The sequence below is a fragment of the Colobus angolensis genome, unplaced genomic scaffold, assembly GCF_000951035.1.
Source record: "Colobus angolensis palliatus isolate OR3802 unplaced genomic scaffold, Cang.pa_1.0 Scaffold560, whole genome shotgun sequence".
NCBI lineage: Eukaryota > Metazoa > Chordata > Mammalia > Primates > Cercopithecidae > Colobus > Colobus angolensis.
In genome coordinates this window covers 340229-352595 of record NW_012119155.1, presented here as the reverse complement: position 1 = coordinate 352595, position 12367 = coordinate 340229, and the positions used below count along the sequence as shown (strand labels likewise).

Below are 12367 nucleotides of genomic sequence, written 5' to 3'. Positions count from 1 at the left end.
CGGGGCCGCAGCCAGGGCCTGGCGGGCGCCCCTGGAGCACCGGGAAAGCCTGCGAGAAGCCGAGGACTCAGAGGTGCCCTGGACCGTGCCCCCGCTGGCCCCCATCTGGGACGTGGACGTGCCTCCCACCCAACGTCCACCCTCTCCCTGGCCAGGAGGTGCAGGCAGCCGCCGCGGCTTTTCCAGGCCACCCCCTGTGCCGGAAAACCCCTTTCTCCAGCACGTAGGCCCTGTGCCATCCACCACCCTCCAGCCTGAGGATGCAGCTGCTGATATGACCAGGGTCTTCCTGGGCAGACACCATGAGCCGGGTCCTGGACAGCTCACCAAATCAGCTGGCCCAACCCCTGAGAAGCCTGAAGAAGACGCCACCCTGGGAGACCCCCAGCTGCCAGCAGAGACCAAGCCTCCAATCCCAACACCTCCCAAGGATGTCACACCCCCCAAGGATGTCCTCCCAGAGCAAAAGACATTAAGGCCCAGCCTCTCATACCCACTGGCTGCGCGTGAGCAGACCAGGGCCACATGGCCACCATGGCACCGCTGGGGGACACTGCCCCAAACCGCAGCCTCCTTGGCACCCACCAGGGTCCCAGAGCCGCTGCCCAAGGGGGGCGAGCGGCACCAGGCAGCCCCTGGGCGTTTTGCTGTGGTCATGCCTCGTGTGCAGAAGCTGAGCTCTTTCCAGCGAGTTGGGCCTGCAGCCCTGAAGCCTCAAGTCCAGCCAACTCAGGACCCCAAGCCAAGAGCCTGGGGTCTTCTCTGGTCCTGCCTCTGGCTTCGGGCAGATGCCTATGGACCCAGGCCACAAGTACACGCCCACCCCCAGTCCTGCCACCTGGGCCCTGGAGCCGCCTGCCTGTCCCTTAAGGGCTCCTGGGAGGAGGTCGGCCCCCCAAGCTGGCGGAACAAGGTATGGGGGCACAGATTACAGGGAGGGCTTGAGGGTTCTGGCCTAGGAAACAGGGCAAGAGAGACAGCCTGAGGAGCTCTGTGCAATCTTGGAGAGCGGCTGCCTGCTGGGGACTCAAGTCTCTGGGTCTGTAAGTTGGGGAGAACAGCCTGCACCTCCCAGAACCTCTGGAGGGTTGAACAAGGGGATGCCTAGCACAGGCAGGCACAGGACAGAGACGTGGGAAATGACTTCCAGGTCACTCTGGGGAAGGATCTTTGTTCATCTTAGCCTGGGCCCTGGGCAGCCCTGCCCTGATCCAATCTGGCTGACAGGTCTGGCCCTAACTTCCCCTCGGAGATTTTAGCCAAGCCAGATGTGAAACTGCAAGACATGCCTATCCATCCTGTTCCACCGCACATCCAGTCCTGTGCGTTTCCTCCTATCTCCTACTGACCCTGCCCCAAATTAGAGCCTCCTCTTTCCTCAAGATTTTTGCTGCCCTTTGAAGTCCCCTGGGCTGCAGGATTCTGGAAGAGGTCAGGGTGAGGGGCTCAGGATCCAACCCTCTAGCCTCCTCATTGCACAGAGGGAAAACTGAACCAGGAGTCCTTCTGGAACCCCATGTGGGGTACAGGGTAGGCAGCCCTTCTGAGGGGTGCCCAGCCCATGCCTGCCTGCCACACTCAAGGTGGAACTCGAGCCTGATGCTGGGTGGCCCTTGGCCAGGGTGCGTGGTCACCGGAGCCTCTCCCGGGATGCCGGGGTGGTGGGCGGGGCAAGCAGGGGCGGCAGGTGCGTCTCAGCCTCTGCAGACTGTGCCCAGCGGAGCGGGCAGCCAGCCGGGCCCAATAATGGCAACTGGGGCAGCCTGGCTGCTGGGGGGGCCCTGGCCCCGGCGGCGGGTGCCCCGTGCCGTGTGGGCTGCAGCATTGCGGGAGCGGGGCGCAGGGCGCCTAGGGGTGAGGGGCAAGGATGCCTGGGCCCTCCTCACCCTGGAATACGTGAGTGGCTGAATTATTCAGGGTCTGAGGCTGCTGGCAAGCACGTGGGCAGATGGGTGGGCTAGAGGCCAGGGCAGAAAAGGTGATACTCGCTGTGCCCTACTTAGCAGCCCAGCGACAGGCATGCAGGGCTCCCTCCTGGTGTCCTCTTTCCTCACCTGCTCAGGGTGCCACTGGGATTGGAGAGGCTGAGGGTGCACATGTGTGTGCTCCCAGTCGTGTGGATCCTGCGCAGGCCTGCATGCCTGAGCATGTGTGCGCGTGTATACCATGGCCAAATGACAAAAGCTGGTGTATGAGATCTGAGCAGATGTGGCATCCCTGGGGGTCAGGGTTGTTTGCCCACCCTCTGCCCATGTGCACAGATGTGCGTGCAGAGAGGAGACCCTGCAGCCCAAAATGGCATCAAGACTTCCATTCTCCAGACCCCCAGGGTAGGGAGGGACCCAGCTGTGCACCCAGATGTATGTGCCAAGTGGACAGGTAGAGCATGTGCCTGCACACTATGTGCCTCTAGCCAGGCCCCACAGGCCTGCATGTGTGCCCACAGGCCTACAAGAACACCTGTGTGCCTGGGAGTTGTATGAGCTGTAAATGCCATTGAGTGTGGGTTCATATGCAGGTCTCTACACGTTTTCCCCGGGATGAGCATGGGGGTGTGGTGCTAAGACAGTCTGCATCTCTGCCCTCCTGGAGGCCCCATGCATCAGGTCACAAGTGTCCTTTTGAGTTGTCACACAAACCAACACATGGGGTCTGCTGGTGCTGGGACAGCTGCAGTTGGGAGGGAGCTGGCACATGCACCTATGTACCTGCTCATGCCTTTGCTCACCCCCCAGGGCAGGACACTTAGGAGCTCATGGGAGCGCCTGCCTGGGCACTGAGGGCACGCGTGTGTCTCATGTGTGAGGGTTGCATGCAGGTTCCGGGGGCCACAGCATTCTGTAATGAGGAGACTTGCAGGACCCACCTGGCCTTGGGGTTCCCTCCCCAACAATGGTAGCAGGCCCCAGGTATGACCAAGCCAGGGGCCAGTGGGGGCGGGGGACGCCCTTCAAACTGCAGACACAGCCTCTCTCTCACACAGATGCACTCCATCCGAAACCTGCCATCTGTGCGGTTCCGCGAGCAGCACAGGGAGGATGGTGTGGAGGACATGACACAGCTGGAGTGAGTGGGCAGGGCTGGCGGGGTCAGCAAGGTGTCACCATGGGGTCCCCACCCTCCCAACCAGAGCAGCTCCTCCTGCAGTTGCCTCTCACCTCCCAGGACATTTTCAGAGCCTCAGTCATGAAGTGTCACAAAGACTAAATGTGGTGTGCTTTGTGAGTTAGATGGACTTTGGTTCAAATCCTAGCCCCACCACTCACTAGCTGGCAGACGTTGGACAAATCGCTTTGCTTCTCTGCGCCTCAGTTTCTCATCCACAAAATGGGAGTGGGATGGCTGTGGTGAGGATGCCGGCACATTGGAGGTGCTCAAAACAAAAGGGCCGTGTTGGTCAGCAGCATCATCTAATCATGGTGATCATGTAAGAGTGTCCCCCAAACCTCCAATGAAGTAGGTACAATGATTATCATACCCATTGGACAAATGAAGAAACAGGCACAGACAGGTGAAGTAATTTGCCCAAGGTCTCCTAACTGGTTGGTGTCAGAAACAGGACTTGAACTCAGGCCTATCTGATCAAGGCACTGCACTGAGTCGGGGAGGGAGACTCAGGCCAGAACCAGCCCTGGGGGCGCTGATGGCTTCTCTCTGTGCCCTTCTAGAGACCTCCAGGAAACCACTGTGCTGTCCAACCTCAAGATTAGATTTGAACGGAACCTCATCTACGTAAGATCTAGGGCTGGCCCTGCCCTGGGCCTAGGTCAGGAAGGCAGCTGCCTCCTGGGGCCGGGTGGGATGCACAGATTTCTCTTGTGGGCCCTAGCCCCTGTGGCCTCTGGTTTGAACTCTGAGTTTCTGTCATTTCAGCATAGAATGCCAGAGCTTAGAACTAAAATCTGAAGTCTTAAAACACAGTCTTAGAATGGTGGATGCCAGAGGCAGAAAGCTGGAGACAGAGAATCCAGAAATATGCGACACCCCCACCACCCGGGACCTGACAGATAGAACTTCCAGAGTCCTAGAATCCATAGACCCGGACCCGAGAGTGGGGACGGTCAGAGGGGTTGGAGGGGAGCCTCTGACCTGAGAATGACAGAACAGAGGGCCAGGGGCCCAGAGCCAGTGTGGAAGACAAGGACACCCGAAAGGGCTCTGGCCACATCAGGATCCCCTGAGTTCCCCAACTACCCACTCCAGGCAGTGGAGGTTTGCCCTCAACAGGAGCCAAAAGTTCCTGGAGCCTGGGTCCAACTATGAACAAATGAAGTAGGCAGGAGCCCACCCAGGATCATGGCTGTGGGGGGGTTTTACTCACTCCAGACTCCTCTCAGCTCAGCCTGCTGCAGTGCCTGAGATTCCATTGTTAGAGCACATAGCCCAGCAAGCTGGTAGAGAGCTCTAGATGGGAATCCTGAGTCCAGGCAGCCAGATATCTGTCTGTATGGAAACAGAGAGCCAGGCTTCCAGCGTAGGGGAAGGAGGGACACAGGTCTGCAAGGAGCCATGACACTGAGGCCACCATCTGCCCAGCAGACATACATCGGGAGCATCCTGGTGTCGGTGAACCCATACCAAATGTTTGGAATCTATGGGCCGGAGCAGGTGCAGCAGTACAATGGACGGGCCCTGGGAGAGAATCCCCCGTGAGTGTCTCGGGGGGCGGGGTGGCTGCCCTGGGGTCTCTTGGGCCCCTCTTTCCCCTGCTGTGTGAGCCTGGATCCCAGCTGCACCCCAGCCATGAGTCAGAGGTAAATGGGGAAAGGCAGCCCACCTACTCAATCTGACAGTCTCTCCCCAGGCAGGGCCGCAACCACAGGTTGGAGGGCACTGTGGTTCAGACCAGGATGGGGGTGGGAGCATTCCCCCAACAGGGTGAGGGGGGGGCCGGATTGACTGTTTGACTGGATACAGATGCTCCCTGCCCAATCCCTGGGAGGTTTGGGAGCTTACAGGCAGGGGCCGGCTCCAATGACCTTTCTCCCCAGGCACCTCTTTGCTATTGCAAATCTTGCCTTCGCCAAAATGCACGATGCCAAACAGAACCAGTGCATAATCATCAGGTGAGCGGGCTGCCTTTACGTGGGGGATAAATGGGGGACCTTAGGTAGCAGGCCTGCATCTGGCCGGAACTGCTGTGGGACCTTGGGAAGATTGCCTGATACCTCTGGGTTGGCCTGCTGCACGTATCCTCTTGCTTCATGATGGGGGTCAGGGTGCACCAGAAGAGGCAGTGAAAAGTTGGAACTCACTCTGCCCCTTTGCTTGGTCAGTGGAGAGAGCGGCTCTGGCAAAACTGAGGCCACCAAGCTGATTCTGCGCTACCTGGCCGCCATGAACCAGAAACGGGATGTCATGCAGCAGGTGAGTCTACTTGTCTCCCCAGGACCCTAGGTTGAGCACCCTTTGATAAGCACACCTCATGTACCCCCCAAGAGGCAAGGCTCCTTGGCCCACTAGAAAGATGGGGAGGCTGAGTTTCAGAAGGGGGCCTTGTCCAGGGCTGCTTTTTCTGCCACCCGTCCCAGGGGTGTGCCTGCCTATGCTTCCGTGGCAGCTCCTGGTTCCAGCCCTCCAGGTCCAGTTCAGAGTGGAGACCACATAGGGAAGGGGAGTCATCCCATCTCTCCCTCCTGGCCTCACCTTCCTGGTCATGGCCCTGGGGCCACCATATTCTCATACTCAGAAGCTATGCAGCCCCCAGCTATCAAAAGGCAGGGCAGGCCTGAGTGTGGGTTAGGCAGTAGATGCCAAGCCAGAGTCTGCAGGATTGGAACTTTGCTGACAAAGACAGTGCTAAGCTCTCTGAGCCTGAGAATGGTAGAACCCCATCCGTTCCCTCAGTAAAGATCTACTGAAGACCTACTGTGTGTGAGGCCCAGGCTAGGCACTGGGGAGGAGTAGCGGCAACTCAGGCAAATGTTCACACCCTCATGGGAACTTTATTCTAGTGGTGGAGACGGGAAGAAAAATATATATACACTTATATACAAGTAAATTACATGTACGTGAAAGGGTAGATGGTGAGTTGCGGAGGAAAAAAGTGGAGAGAAGGGTGGGAAGTGTTGGGGGTTGCAATCATAAGTGTGGTGGTCAGGGTAGGCTGTACAGAGAAGACAAGAGAGTGGGCTCTGGGAATGTCTAGGGGAACAGTGAAGAGGCAGAGGGAGGAGCACCTGCAAAGGCCCTGAGGTGCAAGCAGGTTGGGTCCAGGCACAAGTCAAAGCCAGCCAGCAGCCTACAGAAGACAGACTGGGGTGTGAGAGGGAGAACTGTCGGAGGGTGACCCCAGACATTCGGTCTGAGCCACAGGCAGCACAGAGGCAGGCTGGGCAGTGGAGGAGGAGCAGGTTTGTTGAGAAGAGGTGTCTGCTAGGCATCTGCACAGAGATGGCAGAGAGGTGATGGATGCACCACTAGCCTGGAGCTCAGGAGAAGGCGGGGCTGGCCTGCCAGCTCAGACTCCAGAACCACAGACGCAGACTTCCCCAACCCTGGGGCCCACAAAGGTTTGCACATGACCACAATGACCTAGCCAGTGGTGAACCTAGCAAGGTGATCCTGGGGGCATAGGTGGGGGCTGCTCAGGCTTTGCCGTCAGGTTTCAGTTTGGCCTGGGCCCCTCTGATGCCTGCCTTGGCCTGCCAGGCTCTCCCATCCCAGTTCAGGCCTTCTGATGACCAAACAGATCATCCCTTGCTCCAAGCAGAGTTTTCAAAACCTTTCAGGTCAGATTTGTGGCATGACTAGCTAGGTAGGCAGGGAAAGAAATAAGTGTACCTTGTGCACCTCCTGTGGCCAGGCACAGTGCTGGGTTCCTTCAGTTATTGTCACACCAGAGCTTTATGGCAACCGTGGGAGGCAGGTACATTTGCGTGCATTTATAGATGGGAACACTGAGGCCTAAGAAGGGAGGAGTGAAGTTGTGCAGGAGCTTGGATTTGCAGTCCATGGCAGAGAGCTGTCAGGGAGGACAGATGGAGCTGTGGATGTGGCTGAGTCTGGGAGTTTCTGTGTGCCAGGTACACAGAATGTGTGAGGACAGGCCTGCCAGCTGTGATGACCATGGGGCTCCTTTCCTAGACATGGCTCTCCTCTCCTCAGATAATCAAACAGTCCAGTTCTAGGGTCAGTTTTAGGCATGGCTAGATCCAGAATCTTAAACAATGTCTGTTGTCTTGGCTCCACCCTCCCCCATGTATGGGCATCATCCTCAACCTGTCTCCCATTGGTCAGGAAGCTGGCACCATAATGAGCAACCCTCCCAACATTTCAGAAACGAAACATTCAGAGCTCCGTCTCACTGGGCAAGTTTTGGTCATATGTCCTCACTGAAACCAATCACGTAGCATGGGGAATGCTCTGCCCTGACTGACTGAGGCCTGGACCACAGGTTCCACCCCTCCAGTGTTCACCCACTCCATCCGCTGGCTTTCTGCCCTGCTGTATGCTGGGCACCAGGAACAGAGAAGCAGCCAGCCTGTCCTCAAGGGCTTCCCAGACTAAGGGATAGTACACAGGAAAGCCCAGGCAGACCTTGACTCATTGAACAATCACAGGCCAGCCCCCATCCCTCTCTGGACCTCAGTTTACTCCTTTATACAATGGGTGCAGTATTTCCTGGACTAAATGGGACAGATGGAAGGAACTGGCCCCAACCCCAAAATTACAGGTATTGTTTCTGTGGTGACTGGACCTCCTTTGCTTCTTTCCTAAAAGATTATCCTGAGGAAGTGCCTCAGCTAAAGAAGGTGCCATGTACACACTAGGCCCATGCTGATCACTCGAGTGGATTCTGGAGTCCCTGGGCATGTCATTTCACCTCTCTTTAAGCTTCAGTTTTCTAATCTGCAATACAGGGGTGATATTAGTACCTACCTCATGGGATTGTTAACAATGGCATTATCAGGGCAATGTGTCTGGCACACAGTAGGTGCTTAAATAGGTGGGAGCTTGCGATCAGCCAGGGTCACCTTTAGGCAGCTCTGCCCATGAGATGCTATTCCTTTTTTGTTGTTTTTGTTTGGTTTTGTTCTGTTTTTATTTTTGTTTTAGACAGTCTCGCTCTGTCGCCAGGCTGGAGTGCAGTGGTGCAATTGGCTCACTGCAACCTCTGCCTCCCGGGTTCAAGCAATTCTCCTGCCTCAGCCTCCCGAGTAGCTGGGACTACAGGCGGGCACCACCACGCCCAGCTAATTTTTTGTATTTTTAGTAGAGACAGAGTTTCACCATGTTGGTCAGGATGATCTCCATCTCCTGGCCTCGTGATCCGCCCACCTCGGTCTCCCAAAGTCCTGGAATTACAGGCGTGAGCCACCATGCCAGGCCGATGCTATTCCTTTTTCCATCCCTTTAGCAGATATTTTTTGAGGGCCTACTAAGCACCAGGTCCGTTTAGATGCTGGGGACTCAGAGATGTGTGCCTGTAGGATTTGACAGTCTAGTAGGGAGACAGACAATACCCAAGAAAATAGAGAGTTTGCCAGTGGGGCTAAGGGCTACCAGGGAGAGAATTCTAGTGGCCTTCCTGTGAGAGGTGAGGTTGGGGGGGCATGCAGGTGCATGGGAACAGGATATGCCAATGGTCAGAGGCAGGAGTGGGCCTGGGTGTCAGAGAACAGTGAGGAAAGCCAGGGCAGAGGTTCAGGGATCCTTGGCTGGTAGTAGCCATGGGGGAGGGGAGAAGAGGACATCCCCAGAGCCGTTTGGAAGGCAGATTCAGCATATTTTCATACCTTGGAGACCCAATGGCAGTCCCTAAGCCTAGACCCCTGGGGTCTCTGAGCCTCACAGGTTTTTGCTAGTCCCTCCCTGGTCTGAGGCTCCTAGTCTCCTGGAGAGAGAGGTGATGGGTCCTGCTAGTGACTCCATTCTGTTCTTGTCTCTCTCTTTGTCCTCCCTCCTGGGCGCTCTTGAAGATAAAGGTACTCTGTGTGTGTGTGTGTGTGTCCGGGAAAATGTGTGTGGATGTGCCTGCTCCTGTGTGGGTGGAGGGACAGGCAGGAAGGGACATCCAAAGGCCTGTCCTGGGCTGGGCTGGGGCTTGTGGTCAGGGGCTGCCGTGGGGGACCATGGAGGCTGGAAGACTGGGAGAGGGAAAGCATGGGACTTGCTGTGTGAGAGTTGGGCAGCATGGGGTGGGGGACTCTGGGGGACACTGGAGAGACCTCAGGATTCTCTAGGGAGCCCACCTCTGGTCACCCCTCATAAAGGGAGGTCCTTGGGGAGGCCTGTGTCTGGGTGTCCCCAGCTAAGCCCCCAACCCAGGCCCCCACAACAGTGCCTGGCCCCTCAATTCCCACATCTCCTTCTGGAGTCCAGATCCTGGAGGCAACACCCCTCTTGGAGTCCTTTGGTAATGCCAAAACCGTCAGGAACGACAACTCCAGCCGCTTTGGGAAGTTCATGGAAATCTTTCTGGAAGGGTGAGTTGGGACAGTGGAGGGCATCCCAAAAGCTTTGCAGTGTCTTCCATGTCCCGCCACAGCCCCTCGGAGCCAACACCAGCCCTCCTACCCCCACTGAGAGCTGACTATTCTCCCCACCCCAGGGGCGTGATCTCCGGTGCCATAACCTCCCAGTATCTGCTTGAGAAATCCAGGATCGTGTTTCAGGTGGGCCAGCCCCTCCCAGGCCTGTGTGATGGGCAGGGTGGGGGTGGGAGGTACAGATACTCAGAGCCTGGCCCCTGGTGGGGCTGGGTAGATGTGAAATTAATGTATGAATACATGCGTACATGTGTACATGTGAGCCCGGGACCTCCCCTCCCCGACCCTCCTCCAGCCACAGTGGCTCCTCCCTGCCCCACAATGCACAGGCACGCTTCTGCCAGGGCCTCTGCACCTTCTGTTCCTTCCCTCAGGAGCACTTATCCCTCAGGTGCCTGCTTGGCCAAACCCCTCACCTCCTCCAAGTCTCCCCTACAATTTCAGCCACTCAGGAAGCTCCCCATTTAAAAACGTAGCACCTCTCCATCCCATCAGAACCCCCACCTCCACTGCTTTATTTCTCTCCAGTGTACTTATGTTTTTTTTGTTTTTGTTTTTGTTTGTTTTTTTGGAGATGGAGTCTCACTCTGTCACCCAGGCTGGAGTGCAGTGGCACGATCTCGGCTCACTGCAACCTCGGCCTCCCGGATTCATGCCATTCTCCTGCCTCAGCCTCCCGAGTAGCTGGGATTACAGGCATGTGTCACTATGCCCGGCTAGTTTTGTATTGTTTTGTTTTGTTTTTTTGAGATGGAGTCTCGCTCTGTCGCCCAGGCTGGAGTGCAGTGGCTGGATCTCAGCTCACTGCAAGCTCCGCCTCCCGGGTTCACGCCATTCTCCTGCCTCAGCCTCCCGAGTAGCTGGGACTACAGGCCCCCGCCACCACGCCCAGCTAATTTTTTTTTTTTGTATTTTTAGTAGAGACGGGGTTTCACCATGTTAGCCAGGATGGTCTCGATCTCCCGACCTCATGATCCGCCCGTCTCAGCCTCCCCAAGTGCTGGGATTCAGGCGTGAGCCACCGTGCCTGGCTAATTTTTTTGTATTTTTAGTAGAGACGGGGTTTCACCATGTTAGCCAGGATGGTCTCGATCTCCCGACCTCATGATCCGCCCGTCTCAGCCTCCCCAAGTGCTGGGATTCAGGCGTGAGCCACCGTGCCTGGCCATATTTTATGCTTTAACCAGTGATTTGCTGATGTCTATCTCCCTAGCTAGCGGGTGGGCTCCGTCAGGACAGAGGTTTCTCTCTGCCTTGTTCCCCGCTGTGTCCCAGGGGCCTAGGACAGGGCTTGGTGCACAGGAAGTGCTCAGCCATCAAGAAGCTCTGTGTGTGCACATGTGGTCTATGGACACATATGTATGTAGGTGTGTGTGGCCGGTACACGTAAGAGAAGAAGAGTCTCTTTTCTCTTATTTCTCCTAACCAAATAAAATCTCACCAGAACGCTCTCAACCTTCAGTCGTACCAGGGCACCTCTGCTTCTGCCCTCACCCGCAGCTGGCTTCAGGCTGGGAGCCCCAACCATCACAGAGGCGTCTGTTCTCATTTGCAGCCCGCTGTGTGCATGTGCATTTGTGGGCAGGCTTGGGCCTGTATGTGTGCCTGGGGGTCACCTAGGTAGGTGGTTCCCTTCTCTGTGCCCACCTACCCACTCTACAGGCCAAAAACGAGAGGAATTACCACATCTTCTACGAGTTGCTGGCTGGGTTGCCTGCCCAGCTCCGGCAGGCCTTTAGCCTGCAAGAGGCTGAGACCTACTACTATCTGAACCAGGTGAGTGCCAGCAGGCATCTGAAGGCCCCTAGCCCTGGTCCTCCCACCCTAACACCCCTGGGTGGGCTAAGGGAGCTGAGTTGTGAGTGATGGAATGTGAAGGTGATGGAGATTTGGGGAGAGTGAATTTGGATTTAAGACATCTTGTCACAGTGAGGGGGACCAGGAGTCTTCTGGGTCCAAAGTGGAAGCAGAAAAGGCCTACCTGACTTCATCCATCTGGAACCCGGAACAGAACCTACCAGTTTAGAGTTACTACACTTCCCCTCTCTGTGACTCAGTTTCCTCACCTGTAAAATGGGGACAACATAGTACCACTTTGCAGGGATGTAGTGAGGCTTAGATGAGGAAATGCATGTAAAGAGCTGAACACAGGGCCTGGCATGCAGTACATGCTCAGTAAACACTGACTACTCTTTTCATTATTATCACTGGGCAGCTACAAAGGTCAACAGGTGACAACCCCTGCCACACATTGCACTTAGAATCTATGAACCCTGTCCTCTGCCCTGCTCAGAGCCTCTGTGCCCATGAGAGTGGAAAGAGAACTTGAGTGACCAGCTCAGGCCACACTGCTGGTCAGGGCAGAGCAGGACCTGGAGGGCTCCCCAGCCCCACCCAAGCTCCCTGATCCTCAGCCTCTGCCCTCACGCAGGGTGGGAACTGTGAGATAGCAGGAAAGAGTGATGCAGATGACTTTCGCCGACTCCTGGCTGCCATGGAGGTGCTGGGCTTCAGCAGCGAGGACCAGGACAGCATCTTCCGTATCCTGGCCTCCATCCTGCACCTGGGCAACGTCTACTTTGAGAAGTATGAGGTGAGGGATCGCCACAGCCTGCCATGGGGCCCGCACCCTCTGGACTTGGCCGTCTTTTACAAGGCCTTCTCTGTTTCCCTTTCAGATTACACTATTCACACATCACTTGTTCCTGTTTTTTTTCCTTTTCCTTTGGGGTTGTTCATCTTTTTCCTCCTTATATGTATTAAGGAAATCAGCCTTTTGTCTCTGACATGAATTGCACATATATCTTCCAGTTTGTCATTTATGTTTTAACTTTGCTTACAATGTTTTTTGGTGGTTTTTTTTTTTTTTTTTTTTT

At 56.0% G+C, this 12367-nt stretch overlaps 1 protein-coding gene across 1 annotated transcript in view; it reads left to right on the top strand.

The window, feature by feature from the left end:
• MYO15A (myosin XVA) overlaps nucleotides 1-12367 on the top strand; it is a 62581-nt gene that overhangs the window by 2824 nt on the left and 47390 nt on the right. The window contains exons 2-11 of the mRNA XM_011961653.1: nucleotides 16-913; nucleotides 2984-3066; nucleotides 3669-3732; nucleotides 4540-4649; nucleotides 4992-5066; nucleotides 5277-5371; nucleotides 9320-9428; nucleotides 9554-9617; nucleotides 11154-11267; nucleotides 11923-12084. Coding sequence (XP_011817043.1) covers nucleotides 16-913; nucleotides 2984-3066; nucleotides 3669-3732; nucleotides 4540-4649; nucleotides 4992-5066; nucleotides 5277-5371; nucleotides 9320-9428; nucleotides 9554-9617; nucleotides 11154-11267; nucleotides 11923-12084 — 1774 coding nt within the window. The remainder of the gene's footprint in view (nucleotides 1-15; nucleotides 914-2983; nucleotides 3067-3668; nucleotides 3733-4539; nucleotides 4650-4991; nucleotides 5067-5276; nucleotides 5372-9319; nucleotides 9429-9553; nucleotides 9618-11153; nucleotides 11268-11922; nucleotides 12085-12367) is intronic.